We start from the raw sequence: 21,604 nt of genomic DNA, 5'->3' as shown, positions 1-21,604 counted from the left end.
AACTTGGTAACTCTAATATTTTCTGCCGTAATTGAGATTTTTTACACCAGCATCAGTAGTATTGCAGAATAGAGTTTCATACCTCTTTGAATTCAGAGGTGCACAAAATTAAGTTCCTCCATTCTTTCATTCAGTGAAATTGTTGCTGTCACAACTTCCACACATGTGTGATAAAAGTTAAATTTAGCTGAACTCTGGGTTGAAAACCTGGTGGAAAATCAGGGTAGTACACATCACTGTGGCTCACACAGCGGACCAGGAGAGCACAGCCGCTCTCTCCACTGGAAATAATGTTGTTGCTCTGTGCAATGTCCAACCTAGAAGTAGGTCTTTGGTGCGAAAGCTCTGTAAGAGTTTTAACAAGGTCACACTACTTCCGTGTAGTCATTATTTACAGTACCACAAGAGGTTGCTTGTCAGGACATGGGTCATACAGTGCAAATGTTGTTTTTCCGGTGAAGTCTCGAATGATATAAGACAGGTGCTTCCGAACAGAATGAGGACTCAGCTGTCAACACACAAAATTTCAACAAAATAGTGGCTTAAATTGAAACTACATTCATTGGGTTCTCACTTGACCTACAAACCAAAATATGATCTCAACTTTGGCCTGATGGTGGCACTTGGAGGATTGAAATATATCACCAGTAACTTTGAAAGTACTCAGAAATCTAGATCATGATTGGTTAAAGCAATTCACAGAAACAGCTTACTTCCCTTTTCTGCATCTTCGCTGCTTACAGTAAGTCATGAATGAGCCCAGATGGATTTGGAGCACCAGCAATCTGTTTATAAGGTGACATGAAGACATCTCAATATTTCCACCTGTTGCATATGGTTAAGATAAGATTAAATAAATAGGAGAAGCGCAGTTTTTTTTTTTTCCAAAATCATCATCATCTTGAGCCAAAAACTCAAGCGAAAACAAATTTGGTGATGCATTAAAACATGCGGCCTGATGGCAGCACTAGATGGATCATTGCATTCATGTCATGTGGCTGAAACTTCATTGTCTACCAGATGAATGGATAAAACGTGTCTTGGGCTACTTTAAAAAACAGGGATCCATCTCAGAAAGTAGCTGTGCTGCGTCCTAATCACCCCGGGTCACAGGAGGACTCATAGATATTCTAGGAGGAAATAGTCAGCCCACTGCCAAGATAAAGAAAATATAGTCGATGGGCTTAGTAGAGGCAAATTTATGCTGACTTAAAACGAGGCTGTACCTGTAAAACGCCTGCTATTCAAGTACTGTATTAGGTAGAACACTATGCAGACTGACAGCTACCTTGTTTGTAGTCGGAGTGTGTAAGGTAGCTTCAGAGAGATTACTGAAGCTCACTGTGTGTGTAATGAAGCCCTGAGTCAATAAGAGATGCGGGCTCAAGGCCAAAGGCTGAGCCCGTGCATCAAAAGGTGCAACGTCTGTGCGAGCCGGTGTGCATGTGCACGCTTGTTTTTGATTGGCAGCCTCTGGGTAATCTGCTTCTCCCACTAAAGGGACATAGAGTTAGTTATGGGTGCCTTGTTAAAGGTATGTCAGGTTGGCGAAGTCAGCGTGATCATGGGAAATGTGACACGCGTGTCACTTTAACTGGTCGAGATGGCCACCGCTGGCAGCCGGCCTGTCAACCTCCACTGGGAACCTGGCAAGCTGACAGGAGGCGCGGAGCTATGGCACTGTGGGGGAATAAATTGCATTTACTCGAGGTGAATGCCCAACACGCGCACGCACGTTCAGATGGAAGCATTTTGTCTCGGTTTGGGGGGGGGGGTTCTGATGATGAACGCGTGCCCATGCAGGTTGTTTCTACCGTGATTCTTAAGACACACTGACAGAAAGATGAATAAGGAGAGTGATGGTGGCAGGCACAGTTCAGCTTGGCAGTCCAATTGAACCTGCCTGTGTGAGAATGGGGAGAGTAGGAGGAGGGGGGGGTCAGCTGCTGTTATGGGGATGGGAAAACAGAGGCAGTAAATGTTTGCACCTGGGTACCATTATCACCTGCAGCGCACCAAGAGACCAACGGCCAGACCTCCCTCCAAGGAAGCACTCGCACAGTTTTTTTGGAAAATGTGGAAGAAAGATCTGAAATGGCTGCAACTACTGTAACTGTGATAAAGACTGTACTGGAGTCAGTAACCGTGACGTCGGTAACCGGAAGCTGCTCATAGAGATTTGCAATATTAAGTAGTTTAGTCCCAATTCATTGTTTAGACAGCAGTTCCATACTTTATACCCTATGACATCACACATTTGAGTTTTAGCACTCTAGTTTTTGGATTTAGGAGAGAGTTGTTCATTTTGTTTTCTAATATGTTGTGGACTGTTTTAGACCATTGGAATAATTTGAAAATGTCTGTAGTTCCCCTTTAAACTTATCAGTCTAACGCTGACTTTCCGTTAGTGTTTCAACTTAAAAAATAACTTATTGCTGTGTGTCACAATCATCTCAGAGTTTCTATTGGCCCAAAGGACACAAAATGCTTGTTTTATTGGTGCAAATGATCCCCATCTGTAGATATGCACTTTTTAATGATTTAGCACATTTGAGAATCACTGCTACAGTACATACAGTACTCAGTATAATACCACAAGTCATGCTATTTGTATGTTTTTGAATGTTCTGATGTTCTTGAATGACACAAATGTCAGTTATATAATTTCCATTGTTTTAGCATGAAATTAAGTTATTGTCTTGAAACATACATTTTTTAACTTGGTCAGATGTTTTACACCAGCATCACTACTGTAGTATTACAGGATAGAGTTTCATAACTCTTTGAATTCAGAGGTTCACAGAGGTTCTTTCATTGGGTAACAGTTTTGCTTTCATATTTTCTGCACATTTCGGTGCAAAAAATGGTGAAAAATTTGGGTGGCTGACCAGGAGAGCGCAGCTACTCTCTCTTCTGGAGATAATGTTGTTGCTCTGTGCAATGTCGATCCTACAGTAGGCCTTTGGTGCAAAAGCTCTGTAAGAGTTTTTTCTTCACAAAACAAGCCAGACCTCCCTCCAAGGAAGCACTCGCACAGATTTTTTTGGAAAATGTGGAAGAAAAATCTGAAATGGCTGCAACTATCTGTGATAAAAGCTGCACTGGAGTCAGTTACTGTGACGTCTTTGTCCTGTAAACGGGAAACTGTTTGGGTGGAAGCTGCGCATAGAGATTTGCAATATTTTGTAGTTTAGTGCCTCTTTTCCACTTTTTCTGTGGTGAAAACATTTGTTTCCTCCCATCTGATCCCGTTCCCTCATTCTACCATTGCAGAGCCTCACTGGCTTGTTGTTGTGATGGCGTGTTTGGTAAAAGAGCCTCTATTGATAGACCTCCTTGTGTTTGTTTGATGTTCTAAACAGTGCGACATAATCTGCAGACGCTCCGCACTGATCCAAACCCCTCAGCCTTTCATGGGGCTTTCTAGTCCAAAGCATTTCAATTGATTTTATAATTGAGTTTGTCTGCTGCCTCTGTGATTGCTTTGGATCTCTCTTTTGCTATCAAACAAGGCAATTACTGCCAAGTCGCATATTTTCAACCAAAAAAAAAAAAATGTTTATCCGCACAAAAATTTGCATGCAACTATTGCAAAAATCTCCTTCTAGTTCTCTGCATGCTCGCAATGTCTCGCCTCACCATACATATGTAGTCGGGAACCAACAGTTAAAAAAAAAAAAGCTGCTATCAATAATTAATTAATGCGGGTTAATATGTTAACAAACTTATAGTGGTTGATAATTAGATGAGCCACAGTGTCTGATTCAGACTTAATTACTAAGCCGCTGTCTGTTCTGTGGGGCTTTAATGAATAATTAATTACGAGAAGCATGAATTATTACTGCTTACCAAAGATCTACCAGAAATACACGCTCGGCCTTGTTTATGGTGCTATCTTGTATTGATTGATGATAAGTGTTTGATTGGGGAAAATAAGAGCCTTTTGAAACAGCACTTGTACTGCAGTTCATAGACGTTCATGTCCCAGATCACAGAGCAGTGTTTTGATGCAGTATGTACAGAATCCCAGTGTGTGATTGATGACAGCATAATCAGTTAAAGGTGGGTCGGAAATGCTGAGAGTACAATAGATTTTAAAAAAGACCCAACTGAAAAACCCATCCCATTGTTGCCAACTGTTTTCCAGTGAAAGTAATCAGCATCGCTAGCTCCAAAAGTCCCTGAATCTAGCGAGAAAGTCGCCAAGTTGGCAACACTTCAGGCCTCCCTCCAAACCCAATCCCCCCAAAAATTATCATTATGAACGTAAACATATCATAATGAACGTAACCAATGAACATAGAGATGCAGCGCAATGCATCATACTCCCTCATAACATCATAACCCTAACCCACCAGAGGGGAAACAATCAGCGCCACAATATGCAACCAAAAAAGGGCTGAAGCGCTAACAAAACGCAAACGTTAGATTTCAGCCTGTCAAAGGATTATTTTAGGACCCCATGTCTACCAGGAATGCAGTTGATAACTATAATGATGATGATGGGATGGGACAAGTTAGCGGTTAGCAAGCTAATGTTAGCTACTGTATGTGTTACTGTAGTTAGCTAAGGCTCTAGCAAAAATAATACTGCACAGCTTTCTGATTTATCCACATTCTACAAATGATACTTACACTGCATACTGTCAAAGTGCTACAGGAATGAATCCTAAAACCCGGAAATGAGTTAGCATTTTAGCACTTCCGGTTCCCTCGTCTGGAAGTCAATGGGTTTTTTTGGAATGGGTTTTCTTAGTTAGATGCTTGAAATAAAGTCTGCGGTTAACACGAGCCAAAGACATTTTAACATTTGATTCTGCGACATAAAATACATCAATAAATAGCCCACTCGAGGGCGGTTGCTAACAAGTGGCTAAACGAGACTACTTAACACCATCACGCCGACTTATCAGCCTTGTTGTGTATTCTCACGATCATGCGACCGTGGTGTAGTTCGCTTAGAGCCTAACGTTAGCTTTTTACTTCTGGCGATTGCATTTACACTTCAAAAATCAGGAAAGTGTTGTTGAAGATTATTTTACAAAACAAAGTATCATAAACGATTGTTTGCCACAGAGCTTATTTTCTGCAATAAACCAAAACCCAATGGAAAAATCCCATTTTGTGGAGGGAACCAAGGGTAACTTCCTGGTTGGCCTACAGAAACACGTCATCCCTGGAGCCCTCTATTGTTAGCACTCACAGCTGTCAAGCTGGCAGCTTGTGGAAGACTCCGGTGATGTGCAATGATACATAGAAAATTGATTTTTTTCCGTTTTTTTCAGAGCATTTGATTTATTGATTGCTGTCGGGATGTTATGAGAATTTCAACAACTGTAACAAAAAATTTATTTGAACACTACCAACCCTACCGTTAATACTCGTGACTGTCATTTTTTTAATTCAGGTGTGAAATCATACACTCTGCGAGACATATATTTGCATGAACACATACAAATATGCACACCCCTGCAGTCAAACACATGCACACACACAGTCAGTATGGTGCACGGTGCCATTTCGCAGTGCTGAGATTGAGTGAACAGGTTTATTTTCCCCCCTTTAGTGCACATGGGCGACCTCAGTGTCTTAAAGAAAGTTGTGTGTGTGTGTCTCTGAGTGGGAGTGTGAATTGATTTATCCGCTCTATATTTGCATATGCGTACAATGTGATTAACTGCCATGCCTTATCTTTACGCCTAGCTACTTCACCACACGCACACCCACACGAGCTTGCACATGCTGGCGTGCGCACACCTTCGCGTATATTCGCACGCTCGCATTGGCAAGCGGCAATTGCGCGTCGTCAAGGAGCAGCGATGAAAGGGAACAGTAAGCCACACAGCCGAGCTAAAGACTCTTTTGAAACAGTGTGTTCTTCAGTCTTCACTTACAGTTGGACTGTAGCAGTTAGTCAACCCTCCAGGCTCTCCCCAGCTAATTTGGTTGACTTTATTTATGGCCAGAGTCCCTCGCTGGGGCCGGTTGTGCAGGTGAAACTGTCCATCTGTCTACATTCAGTTGTCAGTCACACGCAGTTACTTTGTACGGAGGCGCCATGGGATATAATCGGCTGCAGCTAGCATCATTTAGATGCTGCAATAATGTGTCAGTCCATATCATTAACACCCACTGAGCCTGGGGATATGTGAGGGCAGATTGGGTGACTTACTCCTCAGGCTGCTGGCAATCTCTATGCGTGTGTGTGTGTGCACGACTCACCCCTCCGTGCACATGTGGCTGTATGAAAGTTTGCAGCTATAAATGGAACTTTCATACATGCACACATTATGCTGTAGATCCTTTCAATATGTTTCTTTTGCAGAATATGTGCTTATTTTGAGCTTAGGTGGTTGTTTCGCCGGCTGACAGACACTGATGTGTTTGTTTTCTATACAATTTTACAATTCCTCCTGCTTTGATCCGTAGAGGCAGCTCTTTTTGGCAGCTTTTGCTGTCAACATTTGAAGGGTGAAAGTACTGTAGAAGGGAAACTTGAACAACACCAGAAGGCTGACTTCCTGCTTCCCTCTTGAGGGCTCAGGTGTTAGCAGTCAGTATGCAGCACACATGCACGCAAGCACACCACATCCTGATGTTACTGTATGCCAACAGGGCTGTCTACTATTATTGCTAAATAAGATGCATAATCTGCATCTTTTGTCATAATTAGTCTTTCTAACCTCATGTCATTTCTCACCTTACAAATTTCCTCACCTCTGCTTCGCTCTCTACTTTGTGAAATTCCCCGGTGGCTCCTTCTTGTCAAATAGCTGTAATCAACGCTGATGCTCTCTAAGACCCCTCTCCAAGGCATTAATCAGATCGGATTGTATTGCGATGCCACAGGGGGCCGTTATAACTGATATTCTTTTGACAAGGACGGAGAATAAAGAGATTCTTTGATTGAGAGTGATTGGCCTGTAATGGTTAATTGAAGCAATTCCTCATCATGTCCCTTTGTCTCATCACCACCACCTCTCTCTCTCCTCCTTCACACCTCTTTTGGTGCTGTCTGTCTTTTTCTCTTTGGCTGCATTTTCTCCCTAAATCTGAGATGAATGTAAATAGCATCACTTTATCATCCTCTCCTTCACTCTTCTCCTCTCTCCCCTCCCTCTGTTTTTTTTTCCAAGGTCAATCCAACTCCATCTAATTCACTTTTCTTTGATGATAAAAATCCAGTCCCAACTTTAGCCAAATGTCCGTCTTCCGTCTTGAGTTGAGATTTATCTCAATTATTTCTCCACCAGCGTGTCTGCCAGCTTCTAAACATGAGTATCAAGAGTGCCAGGTCCACCCAAGGAGACACGGTAAATCTTTTGATGTCTTCTGAGTATCAATCGGCTATACGAAGGGGCTGTAAATTCCCTGAACGCAGAGTACAGCTTTACCCACAACAGCAGGAAATCCAGCCCCTGACAAGGAGAATGTGGACTAATCTGCCGCCTTTTCAATAAACATGGCGAAATGCTCTTAAACAACACACAAACTGGCGTAAATCCTTTCGCCGATGCCAAGCAATAATAGCAATCGTTCTTCTTTGTTGTGCTTGTGTGAGGATGAATAAGTCAGGCCTGTATTTATTGTTGATGATAGACGGGCAGCTATTTAGAAGCTGCGTTTGCGAACATAAGACATGCAGATCCTGAGCATGCATACTGAGGGTGACAGAAAGGCATAAACAAAGGCAAGAAAGCAAGAATAGAGGGAATTTAGCATGGAAGTCAATAGAGCCAAAAGAGACAAGAAGAAAGAGTAATATCCAGGGACGGAGAGGGAGAGAAGAGAAATCAGTATTGAGAGAGAGAGAGTCCTGGCTGCCTCGTCATGTCCTTGTGCAGGATTTATGAGCTCTAAGATCAGGGACAGGTTTAGGGTGCTAGGAGGAGGAATGGGTGGAAAAGTGAAAGGAAAGTAGGAGGGATCTGCGGACGGCGTTAGAGCTGAGGGAATGTGCCGACTTTCAGATCTAAGTAGACCGGGACTGCGCCGCGGGTTGAGATGTCCCTCCTGCGTAATGCCAGGTGACAGGAGGAGAAATGGAAAGGCAGGGAGGAACGAAAGGAAGAAATAAAGAATGGGTTGAACAACGGAAAACAGAGCCCAGACATTATTGAAGGGTCAAAGGGCGCTGATTTGATTAGCACTTATAAGATACAGGGCGAGATAGAGGGGAGCGAAACAACAGAAACAAAGCAAAGGACAACAGGAAAAAACATGGGGGAGGGAAGAGGGAGCAAGAAGAAGATCAAGTTAGGGAGGATGGAGAGCGAGGGGAAGCTAGAAGAGGAGAGGAAAGGTGTTGGTGGCGGTGGTGGAGGGGGTGAGGCCGTGTGGGTGGTGTAATCTGTCTGTGTCAGAGGGATGATGAAGGGGCCAGGAGGGAGAGCTCTGCAGTTCACCTTCTGGCCTCTGGAGGAAACACAGTGACCCTGGCCCTCCCCCTGCCCACCTCCCCTCTCCACCTCCACTCCACCTGCACGATTTATGACTCACAGGGTCGGCCCAGGGTTGCTCGGTTTGAGGACATTTGTGAATCTAGTTGCGGCGGCGGTGTGCTGCGTTTGCATGTGTGTGTGTGTGCGCGTGTGCACATGTTGAATGAAATCACGTGTGAAAAAAGCCATTGTGTGCTGAGGAGGATGAGACCTTAGTGCTGCCTGGGGAAAAGGGCAGTAGCGATTTCTATCCGGGGCTCAGAAAGTGAGCACAGGCACATCCTCACATAATCCAGTATGACAGAGTTTGAAAGGAGAAAGTCTGACAGAACCAGAATAAAAATCGAGGGTGAAAATGGGATAAGATGAGTGAATGAGGGAGGAGTCGGAGCCGTGCTGCATACTAATGGTGTCGTGCCATTGTCCGGTTTTATTATGATGGGCTGCTGGCTCTTCTGCACGGTCAGATGACTCTTTAAATCTTTTTTAACATTCACTGGTCCAGCTTCTCCTCTGCTTTGCTCTGGTGGTTCAACAAAAGAGTAATACAAGTCAAATATTATTAAGTAATACAAAGTTAAAGTAATTTGAGGACATCACCTTGTGCTATGGAACATTTTAACCCTCTGGGACCCAGAATAGACCCGTTTTTGTCCTTTTTAGACGGGGACAGGGGGTCTTAAGGGGGAGATAGCAGGTGAACAGTATATGTCATATAGAAGTGGTGTACATCATCTGACAGCTGGGAACCTGAAGATTAATTTGAGATGCAGCTCACCACTGTGTGTCAAGTTGTTCTAGTCATAAATCAGAAATAAACATGAATGAATGAATTAAAAATAAATTGTGAAGGGCTTGTATAAGGAACATTATGATAGAAGTATATGATGGTCATTCCCCTATTGTGTCTCATAAGTTGTTGCAGCAATCTTGTGGTTGATACCATTTGTTACACACATTTGATGCTAAATTTAACAATTTTTTACCACTCGAAAATTGATAAAAATGGTCAATAATCCCTGCAAAATACCACATTAAGACACCAAGACCTTGAGGAACACCATAGAAAAAGTCATGGTGTGATTTGGTATCAAAAACTTTTGACAGTTTGAGATTACTGCAAGCATTGCATTTGCAATTGCAATTGCTTTTTTCTGACAATTGGATGGTGAGCACTTCTGTTCTGGAAACTGCTCAGAAACCCCCTTATTGTCAATCGACCTAAGAAAGCCATCCATCCTCTGAATGCTCTAGGTCTCTAGTTTGTGGTTGTAAAGTTTCATGAGGCTGTGATTATCCTAGAGGTCACCAGAGGTCATTTTATACAGTGAGGTCAAATAAAAAAAAAAAGGGCACTAACATCATCACACATGAATACAGTTGGGCTCATTGCGCATTGGCTCAGCTTTACAGTGATACCCAATATATGTAATTCCAAGACTGTTTAGGGACCCCAGTATGCAGAAATATTCAAATACATCATTTTAGAATTGACCAAAATAACGCATTTATACTGCATTCACAAACTACATGGTTTTTGCCCCAAACTGCATGTGATCATCATAAAGTGGGCATTTCTGTAGAGGGGAGACTCGTGGGTACCCATAGAACCCATTTCATTCACATATCTTGAGGTCAGAGGTCAAGGGACCCCTTTGAAAACGGCCATGCCAGGTTTTCCTCGTCAAAATTTAGTATAACTTTGGAGCGTTATTTAGCCTTCCTTCCCGACAAGCTAGCATGACATGACACATTCCTTAGGTATTCCTTAGGTATTCTAGTTTCATATGATCTTCACTTTTGCTTTAAAACTGAACCTGCTACCACCTCTGAAAGACAGTAAAGTTGATCCCACAGCTCTCCAGGGTTAATGGGCATTTTCCACCATTTTCTGACATTTTAAAGCTGCATTAATCATTTTTTATATTTAAACAATGGTTTAAATGACTGCCTGTAATGTGAAAGGGGTCACTAGTAGTGATGAACTCACAGAGAATTATCACCCTATTCTGCAGTTCCCCTCAGGTCTATGAATGTGTTTTATCATCTTTAATTCATCTTATTGTTTTGGTTTTATGACCCGCAGCTTTAATGTTTTGGTTTACCCTCACAGCTCTCATTAACCTTGTTTCCACACGCAGCAGGTCGCCGTTTTCACTGAAAACACTTTGATAAACCCACTGTGTGCTGCCTTCCCAGCACCACATGGCAGACTAACAAAATTAACAACTATCTGGTGAACATAGTGGAGAATCTAGTAGTTAAAGAGACAGATATTTTCCTCAGGAGTTGGTAGAGACCAAAAACGGAGCTAAAAGGAGACGTGGACTTACATTCTTCAGGTGTCCAGAAACACAACTCTAAATGAATGTTGCTCCATGTCTGCAACATTAGCATTAGCAAAATGTACAATTTAAAAAAAATAATGGATTGATGGTAAGGGTAATAGACCGATAAACCAGTAATGAAAATAATAGTTAGTTTTAGCCCTATTTATATCTCTTCATCATGATACTTTGTTCCATTTTATTGTTTTTATGGTTTCCTTAGTTACAGATTGTATTGCACCATTTAGCTATGTGATTGATTGTGGTTTTATATAAGAGGGCTTCGTCTCCATTATCCTTTGAGGCATGCTTGAGATAAAGGGATATATACATAAACTTGACACGACTTAATGATAAACCATAAACACAATGTATTTTTAAATGGCTCAACAGTGAGCCACATGCATCGGAGGTGGCAGGTAGGAATACTGAAATATGGCTTATTGTCGGAGATGCTAAGTGAAAGCAATCAAAGAGAATTGGCGGCATACGGTGCGAGAGGTGAGGGTTGAGTTGTGGAAGATTACGGCTGAGGAGTTGAGTCAGAGGGCTATTCTCTGTATGGAGATGAGACAGGGATGAAGGTCGCTCCTCATCCATAACAGATGATTCATAGTCTGCCCTGACCTTTAATACCTGGACTTACCTCTCTCACTCTCCTCTCTCGCTATCTGCTCACCGTCTACTGCAGAGCTCCGCTGCAAGGAGAGTTCAAGTATATGCTGTTCGTAGCAAAACACACTCTTGCAAAGCATGTGTTCACATGTGCTGCGCAAATACAGGCCAGTGTCCGCACACATGCACATATTCACATGCGAATCGATTCGTGGATGCACATTCATAATGTGCAAGCGCCAAATGTCAAAAGTTCACTGCGGCACCCTGCTCACATATAATGTGACAAATAACTCCTTCCTCTAGTTGCATTGTTCTAATCCCCTTTAGTGGGCTCTGGAATGGAAATATAATTACATTTCTGTGGTGCAGTGCCTTTGATAAGACAGCCGCATGCTGAGCTGAATGTCTAACTGAGTTGGATGCCTCTCCAAAGCCCACTCCTCTCTCCACTTTACTTCTCTCCCTTACTCACTCCTCTCTAATCGCTTCTCTCTCACACACTCTGTTTCACGTTTTTTCCTTTTTGTTCTCTCAACCCCACACTGGCTCCCTCCTCTGTCATCTCCAAAAAGCTCATTCTGCCTCTCTCTTTCTCTCACCCGTGCAGGTATTGCAGTGGATAAAAGAGGCGTTGTCTACTTCGTTGATGGCACCACCATTCAGAAGATTAATGAGAGGGGTTTGCTCTCCACCGTGATTGGCTCAAACGGACTGATGTCGACGCAGCCGCTGAGCTGCGATGCACGCATGGACATCAACCAGGTAAGCTAATAATGCAGTCTAGTTTAAAGGACTGGGAGGGAGCCAGGGCCACGTGTTTTGCTCCGAAATAGGGTTCATCTGCACCATTTGAGTGTGTTTTAAGTAATCTGTAGAATTATAAGACTCCTGTATGTCTTTTTTGTAGACTAATCTGAGTAATTAACCCAAAAGGCGATGAATCACAAAAAATAAGTATTTATCTATTGTTCTCTTACAGTCAGTGATCGTTTTGTCAATCCAAATTGCCCGGCCTCTTCTATAGAAACCCACTCTGTCTTCTTAGAGGTGTGTGTGTGTGTGTTTCGGTGTGTGTGAGAGAGAGAGTGAGTGAGTGCGGTAGAAAAGACAGCTACTGCACAGATTTGATCAGCCAGCCCTCAGATCACACTGCTGACTTATATTGGGCCTATTAGAGCAGAAGATGAATTATAGATGAACTGCTGGCTCTATAGAGGGATCTCTGCCCACCGCGTGTATGTGTGTGTGAATATGCGTGTTCAGCCAGGGTGAACTCCCAGAGGTGCTCTTATATGTCTTTAAAGGGGCCCATGTCACCTCACAATCCTTCTGTTTGTTAGTTATCGGGCCCTGCAGCGTGTCCAGTCGCATTCATCCTCCGTCTGTGTTTGTTCTTATAAACCGCTGTGACCTCAATGTATATGCACCAGTAGCAATCATTGATGGAAACTGTAGCTACGGCTACACAAACATCAGTTATGCAAAATAAAGTGTTGCCATTAGTTTTTAGTTTAAAGTCAAACTCAATTTGAAGTCTCGTTTTTTGTATAAGGAAATTTTTTTAAATTTTTCTAAAGTTTTTGGATAGATTTGTTGAAGCAGTTTCTAAGCTTCAACTTCTGTGGTGCGCTACTGACTGGAGCATGATTTAATTTGATTTGTATTATTATTGTGCCATGCATAAATAATATAACCAGCCCGAATGGGCTTAGAAAACACCATTATTTAGAAAATAAAGAAAAGGAAAAGACAGAAACCAGAGTAGCAAAATACATTACAAATAGAGCATGTGCTGTATACCCTACTAACGTTGATACATGACTTCCCCCACCCCCTTTTTCAAGAAGCCCACATACATACGTTGGCTATCAACTATTGCCGTCTATCCCTTTACTACATTCAACATTTTTTAGGACCCATTGTGCCATCAAATGGACAGTGTGTATCATTTGGAGACATCCAACTGAAGTCAGACGGCGGCTGGTGGTTTCACGGTTTTGCACTCTGCAGCTCACATTACCGCAGTCGCGTCAGAGAATGTCTCTCTCTAGAGATCAGTGTTTGGTTTGTCCGTTCTGGGCTACTGTAGAAACATGGCGGAGCAACATGACGGACTCCGTGAAGAGGACCCGCTCCCTATGTAGATATGAAGGGCTCATTCTAAGCTAACGTAAACACAACGATTCTTTGTTTCAGGTGATCTTACACTAATGAAAACATACCTATGAATGTTATACTGTATTCCATTTCTGCTAATAGATCCCCCTGAATTGTTACACATTGTTCCTTTAAGTTTGTAATCCAGTCGGTAAGATGAAGCTAGCAAGCTAGGATAACTAACTTTCACTGGGAAAGTTGAAGCTAGTTTGCCTCTCTTGCTAATATTAGCGCTAATTCCCACAACACATGACTTTTCTCTTGTGTTATTTCAGCACCTGCTGAGTCATCGGCAGCTCCTGCACACACGGGGGCGGCTGGCTAGCTTTACCTGTGTCTCTTTCATGGATCCAGTTGTAGTGATGGCAAATGACCTGGACTGAAAACTCCTGTAACCACAGATTCAAATCTGACACTGATGTATGGAGTCCTGGAGTAATGTAGATCCAAATCACAGATAATACTAATCAACGGCTAACAACGTCAGCCCCCATGCTGGTTAACTACATGTGTGGCTGATGAAATGTGATATTCTGAGCTATTTTTAGTGCCTGCCCACACAGAGTGTACCAGTACCAACATTTCATACCTCCTGAAGAACACCAATTAAAGAGGTGCAATCACCAAGGTAGTACACAAATCGAAAACAAAAACAAAACATGTTTATATACATATATTTTTTTCTGAGCGTTACTTTTTTTAGTTTAAGTTTTTAATTGAGCAGACCCAGCTCAGCTTAACTTGTATAAATTGATGGCCTGCCATCACTGCAAAGTTCAATATCATGGGCAGGAGAGATTTGACGCATGTCTTCTTTGGCTAAGGACAGAGCGAGTCCTGCTTGATGAATCTCTCTACCTCCTTAAAATGGGATTTCAGAGTGAAACCTCTTCTCTCTCATTTGACAGTGGCTATAATTGGACATGTCAGTGGCAATTTAACATGATCCATTTATTTACCAATCCATCCTCAGAGTCATCAATCACCTCACCGATCCCTCGGACGCACCGCCTCCTCTCCGTAGCTCACAGTTTGAGTGTGTGTGCGTGTGTGAGAGGTAGACAGCGATGTGGGTGGATGTGCGCTACTGTAGGTTTGTCTGTCTTTGACCCCCGCAGTGTTAGCGGGCAGGGTGTGCTATTTGAGCTCGCGGCGATCACGGTTATTGGCTGACATTTGCGACAGTGCCGAGGCGAGTCTTGAATAAACACGGGGAAGGCTCCCTGCCCGCCGCTGACCTTTGCATGAGCAGGGAGGGTCAGAAGGCCTAATGCTGTGTTATTAAGGAGCTATTATTTGTATCACCTGTAACTGACTCATGTGGGCGATAGCCACCACGGCTTTCTTGTTCTCCTTTTCAAAAATGCTGTTAGAAATACAGTTATTGTATGTATGTCCTGTGTTTGTGTGTGTCATTCCACAGGTGCGTCTGGAGTGGCCAACAGACCTGGCCGTTAACCCGCTGGACAACTCCCTCTACATCCTGGACAACAACATCGTCCTACAGGTAGACAGTCCTAAACACACACAAAACACATGTTTGCCGGTGAATGAATTCTTATTCAAGCTTATGCTTTTTTTGAGAAACATTTGCTCTATTAATAGCCAAGAAAGAGAGAGTAATATTTCTCACAACTTGCAGTGCTGTCACTTAGGGTGCATTTAAAGCGAGTGAGGCTGCTAACATAAAAAAAAGGAAAAGAGCACCTTGATTAAAAAAGAAAGAAAAAAAATTGCTATCAACACTCTGCAGAAGTTGTTTTTAAGAAAATGTCACTCTGGTTTTGCTTATTACCGAAAAACTTGTCCTCTAAAATTAATGAATTGCCTGTCCGAGTGTGTATCTTGTGAAAACTTAATGAGTCGTCAGATGAGGTAGGCTTAGGTCTGGTGATGTTTGATGCACTGCATCAGCCAACATATTGTCAGTAGCTGATTCCATTATCCAAATTACAAATTACCCAAATTAATTACTGGAAGCAGCTCTAATTATCTTTCTTTTACATAGCTTATACACAATATATATATATTTTTTTCATCTCAGGTATCAGAAAATCTTCAGGTGCGTATTGTGGCGGGCCGCCCCATCCACTGCCAGGTTCCAGGTATTGACCACCACCTGGTGAGATGGGCAGCGGTGCGTGCCACCCTGGAGGCTGCCAAGGCCATCGCCCTGTCCCACCTGGGCACGCTGTTCATCGCTGAGACTGATGAGAGGCGCATCAACCGCATCCAACAGGTCACTATAAAATACCATGCATAGTTACTTTCAGCCTATTTGTAGCTAGAGATGTTCTGATTGGGCTTTGTAGGGCAGCGACCAATGATGGATTTAATGTCACTGAAATCAACTGATCTGATACCAGCCATCAGGTTCACATTTTTACACATTTTTACAGAAAGCTTTTGCATAAATGCACTTGCATTTATATAGCACATACCATTAAAGCCTCTACTTTCCCCATGTTGAAGTCTGAGAAGTGAAGCCAAAGCGGAAGTGCCTTTAACTTGCATTCTCTTTAGAAGCCAGCAGGGGGCGACTCCTCCGGTTGCCTGATTGTATAAAAGTCTATGAGAAAATGAGCCTACTTCTCACTTGATTTATTACCTCAGTGAACATTGTTAACATGAGTTTATGGTCTCAATCGCTAGTTTCAAATCTTCTTCAATACAGCATGATGTTCATTTAGTAAATGATGGTCCCATTTAGAGCCAAATAGACCATAAAGCAGGGTATGCTTTAGGGCGTGGCTACCTTGTGATTGACAGGTTGCTACCACGGCGTTGTCCGGTCTGGGAGTTGTCCGTGTTTTCGTCTTACAACTTTAACCCTTTCACAGTGCTATCAGTTCACGAACGTTAATTTATAACATTTTGGTCATCAAAAAATGTCTCACACAGTGTACTGAGCTCCACCCTCTCGTGTTACCTCTGGTTACAAATAAACAAGATTAAGAATGCCGAACTGGAGGCTTCAAAACGGCAGTCCACAGACCAATGGGTGACGTCACAGTAACTACGTCACCCTCTAAAATCTGCAACAGTCCCTCTTACTAAATTCTGGACAGGTGTCCAGCCCCTGCATGCCTCTGTGAATGATCAGAGCAATGGCCCTGCAAGTCTTTTACATCTCTTATCAAAACTGACACACAGAAAAAGACCTCTCAGTTGCAACTGACACCATCCACCCATCCGGCCTCATGATGCTAATTTACCTTCACACTTGTTGCATCCCTGTGGTCAGGTTCTTTGCTGTGGTCACAGATGCTGTGCAGCATGAAAGTGTTACAGGTGGCCATACAAAACTCTTGAGACATCCCAAAAAAAAGAATCTCAAAATCCAGTTTTCACTTTACGAAAACTTTTTTTGTCCATTAGCTAGCAGCATGCTATGACAGCCCCACAGCATTTGGGCACCAGCACCACAAAGCTATTGCCTGCTAGACTGGATCAATAGTCCCTTTGTGGTCAGCAGCACCAAGCCGAGTCCATGTGGAGGCAGACAGGAACATAAAATACCTCAGATGCCTTTTGATGGAGACTGGGCAGTCATGTTAGACGGGGCAATGAAGTCTTTTGATGTCTTTTTAAGGATACGGTGCTTTATGCATGGTATGTCTAGACCCATATTAATCATGCATTTCAGGATCATTCACACAGAAAGTGAAACTAGAACTACAAGAATCCTCTGAGAAAAGGACTTGAGAGTTTTATGACGGTTGCAGCACACGCTCACCGCAGCAAATTCTCCTTTGAGAGTGAATGAAACCGTTTTCTGACAATGAACCATGAAATGAAATGAATGATGATGTGTTTTCAGATTTACTCAGCGCTTCTGACGTGCAGTCAACACATTCAAGAACCTGACAGGCTGATGCACACATAGGTTGATGCAGGAAAAACCAAATTAAATACAGAAAAATTGTGTCACTAAGACAAACTAGCTGCGCACAGGTACAGACTGACAATGTATTTTAAAATGACACTCAAATTAACTGCTACATTTTCATCTTAAATGGCTGACACCAGCTGCATCTTGTACTGTTTAGCCAGAAAGTCTTTTTTTTTTTTTCAGTATAATAAGCCCTATTAAATGCGAATGTGCCTTGGCAGCAACAAGTACTTAGGCAATGCTTTGGCACTGCTGTCATGGTCCAGGCACGTCATTCTGTCACACACACACACACAAAACATTTGGCCATTACATCAAGGACCACACAGCCATAACCAATATGTGTTTAATTTTATTTTTAATCTTGTATAAAGGCAGGGAAGTTATTGAATATACATGATATTGGAGCTTTGAGGTGCATAAAATCACAATCATTGCATCCCAAATTAGCTCCGTTGTGGCTTTGTTTGTTTGTTTTCAATTAAGCACAAATTGCAAGAACTCGTTTTCTGTGAGGCGGGCATGTTTTTTGAAGTTGGAGCGTTTTTTAAATTCATGTCAATGTCTGTGAAGAAGTTGGTCGTTATTTTAAATCAAAAGCTCCTCTTTCTATATTTCGTCTTCCTGCTGGGAACTCAGAACTGATTAGGACGACTCTGCAGGTCTCCGAAACCCTGGAGCACATACGAGTACTTTCCTAGAACAAGTTGATGAAATGCTTTGACTCCTTTACGAAGCCTAAAGTTGGGATGTGCAGACTTTTTTGGCCAGTTAGGATTGATTTTCTACTCTTGAGATGATTGATAAATACAGACTGAGGTCGTCAGATTAAAGGAATAGTTCACCGTTTTGGGAAAATATACATATTGGCTTTCTTGCTGTGCAGTGTTAAATGAGAAGATCAATACGGCTTTCATTTTCTGCAGCCTGATATTAAAAGGGTTATTTCGGGTTTGATATTTCGAAGTGGGGTTTTATGAGGTACTTATACATAGTCAGTGTATTATCTACAGTAGATGACGGTTGGCACGTCCCCAGTTTAGAGAAACAGACAGGAGTTACCGCATTGAAGCAAAGCAATGTACTGCTGTGGATGGGGCCGCCAGCAAAACATATTTTAGCCACCTAAATGAAAGGCTCACCTAAAAAAATCAATATCAGTTTAAGTATATACTACATTTAAAATATTTTTGCCGCTTTACCTTGCCGTCAGACAGCCCTTTTCGACGGGGGAAATGAAGCTGTTGTATCCATCTTTGTACTCGCCAGAGACACCAGACTCTATTGAAAAAAAAACTGTAATTTTCCCTGGCAGAAACACGAGGGTTGCTGGTCTACCGCTGCTTCGATCGGTTAGTTTGTTTGTGCTATTGTGTGACTTTGGTGAATCCAAACTAACCAAAGTCACACATTATCTCAAACAAACCAACCCATCAAGGCAGCAGTAGACCAGCAACCCCCGTTGCAAGGTAGAATGACTTTTTAAGGACAAATATTTGTTTGCTTTGGTGAGAGCATAGATAACGGCTTCAGTTCCACGTCGGAAACATAGACTGTATAGCTGTCTCACAGCAAGGTAAACCGGTAAAAATATTCTAAATAAAGCATATAATTCAACTGATATTGATTTTTTTAGGTGAGCCTTTCTTTTAGGCAGCAGACGGGAGTTCCCCGTGTGGGAACTCCCGTCTGCTTCTCCAAGCTAGGGGTGTACTGATTGTCATCTACTGTAGGTAATACAATGACTACGGATAAGTACCTCATACAACCCCACTTCAGAACACCCAAACTATCTCTTTAAGTATCAGGCTACACCCAGCAGCAGTTAGCTTAGCTTAACACAAAGACTGTAAGCAAATACAGTAACAAAACAGTTAAAAACAGTTTGTTAACAGTAACAGAATCTGCCTACCAGCGCCTCTAAAGTTCTCTAATTAACAAGAAACATTTTGTTGTTGCTTTGTTTTTTGTAGGGATTAAACAAACAAGATACATTTGGTATTGCTGAGCTTCAGAGGTATTATACACATCTGAGAGTAGTATTCTCGTCTCACTCCCAGCAAGAAAGCGAATGAGCCAAACAATTTTGCATGCTCTCCTCGGACCAGTAAAGAAACATTACCCCTCCAAGATGCATCAAAATCAAACTGTTGGTGTAGCAGTTTTCACCCTCATTTATAGCACTCTCCATCAGGACAACCAGTTTAATTTGTTTGGAGATTCATCAATCTGTCAACAAAGCCCCATTTACCCACTGAAGATACATAATTCTTTTGTTTTTCCTAAAATTAAAAAAACAGGGCACCTGAGATATCATCTTTGATTGTTTTGGGTTGAAGCACCAGCAGACAAATACAGCCAAACACAATTTCGTCGTTTTAATATCATTAATCTGTGTTTCCAGCTCCGGTTTTTATGAAATGCCATCATCATCTTGTTTGTCTGAGAGATTAGAACAGAACAAAAGCTGTTGAACATTGTCGTCTTTTGATCAATAATCTCCCACAAAATTTTCTAGCCATGTGTGACGTTTCTGAACACTTCACAGGTGTCAACCAACGGGGAGATATCCGTTATCTCTGGAGCCCCCACGGACTGTGACTGCAAGATAGACCCCAACTGTGACTGCTTCTCTGGTGGGTCATCACACACACACACACACGCTATGTGACTGTAGGATTAAGTAATGTGAAAGTATATTAGATTATATCTAAAAGGATTACAGAACCAAAAACAACATGTAACTGCACTTAAAAACCTTATCAGATCATATCATACTCGGCCTGGTTCAGACGTTTAAGGAGGGAAACAAAACAAGAACATTTTAAAAGCTTTGAGATAACTTAAATTAATTGAAATAGTCAGTGTGTCTTGATATTGAGTGATTAAATCTCGCTGCCTGTGTGTCCCTGCCGGCCAATGATTTTATCAGCGGAGCTTGAGAGGAACTTTTTCTCTCTTGACTGTCTCCTCTACTGTCTTCCCCTCTACTTGAACGTGTCTAAATTATTTATTTCATATGGAATTTTAATATCTTAGAAGTGTTTTGGCTCTCCTTGAAAAATAAGGAAATAAATATGATAATGATGTTTGTGTAAATGATGACAATGTACAGGAAATGAAGGACTCTATTATGTCACAATGGAAAAGTAAGTGCATTTAATTTGACTTTGTGATTGGTTATGCAGAACGTGTGTGTATATGTGGGGTGTATTTGTATTCATGGGGCGACTCCTCCGTCGCAAAAACATCCAGCTAAATTTCAGTAGGAACCAGCCTGAGAGAAACCTTTCAAATCCATTCAAATTACAGCTGCTGTAAGAAAAAGCTCTCGTCTAAGCCGCTGAAGGTTTGAACTGGTTGGCGTATCATGGAAGGGCACCTGAAATGTAATAAACGGAAGAAGGAAAGGACCAAACAAATGAGCCGGTGTTCTTTTGACAGTTAGGCCGTGCTTTCATTGTAAGTGTCAGAGGATGTGATTTTATCATTTAATTCTGCTCATAAAAATCAGTCTCTTTTCTACTCAAAAATGGTGGGAAGTGTCTCTCTCCCATGCCACAAGCCAATGGGTTGTAACCATCCCGATTCCTTGGGTTGTACTTTGCATATTTTCAATCATGTCTTGCTGTTAACAGATGATTACTCTCTTCAGAGGCTTTCCGTTTCCATCCCTTCACTGTAGACAGTCACACAGTGTCTTTGAACATGCGCACGTGTGAGCGCACACCCGCAAATACAAACAGACATGAAGGGACGCACACACAAAGACACACACGCACACATATTGTGTATGCTGTCAAGAGATAAACTGCCACCCTGCTGCCTGCACAGACCCAGCAGAGGCCCCGGGCCTACTGCTGACAGCATCTAAAGGGCCTCACCCGGCTGTTATCCCGCTGTGCTACCAAAGGCTTCTGAAAGCATCCAGTCACCCACTACCGCCGTCTGATAAGGCTGAGGTCACTATCAAGGTGGTTCATATCATCTCCATTGGGAAGCCACGGAATCCCAACAAATCCAAGTCCTGAGCTAAACTGATAAACGGTTAAGCGGCACCATGGCATCTTCATATTTTGCAAAGCCCGTGTGTAGCAGTTGTGACTTCTCTGTTTCTCTGAAGAATAATTTGGATTGCTCAGTGTGTTCATATCCGAGGGCGCCTTCAC

At 42.4% G+C, this 21,604-nt stretch overlaps 1 protein-coding gene across 2 annotated transcripts in view; it reads left to right on the top strand.

Annotated features, from left to right (window-relative positions):
* Window positions 1–21,604, top strand: part of tenm1 (teneurin transmembrane protein 1) — a 213,779-nt gene that overhangs the window by 172,199 nt on the left and 19,976 nt on the right. For both annotated transcript variants that reach the window (XM_074648019.1, XM_074648020.1), the window contains 4 exons: window positions 11,994–12,148; window positions 14,967–15,050; window positions 15,588–15,782; window positions 19,984–20,071. In XM_074648019.1, the coding sequence (XP_074504120.1) occupies window positions 11,994–12,148; window positions 14,967–15,050; window positions 15,588–15,782; window positions 19,984–20,071 (522 nt within the window). The remainder of the gene's footprint in view (window positions 1–11,993; window positions 12,149–14,966; window positions 15,051–15,587; window positions 15,783–19,983; window positions 20,072–21,604) is intronic.

Source organism: Sebastes fasciatus, chromosome 10 (genome assembly GCF_043250625.1).
Source record: "Sebastes fasciatus isolate fSebFas1 chromosome 10, fSebFas1.pri, whole genome shotgun sequence".
In the NCBI taxonomy this organism is placed as follows: Eukaryota; Metazoa; Chordata; class Actinopteri; order Perciformes; family Sebastidae; genus Sebastes; species Sebastes fasciatus.
Note: the sequence above shows the minus strand (reverse complement) of the source record. Positions and strands in the feature narration are given on the sequence as shown.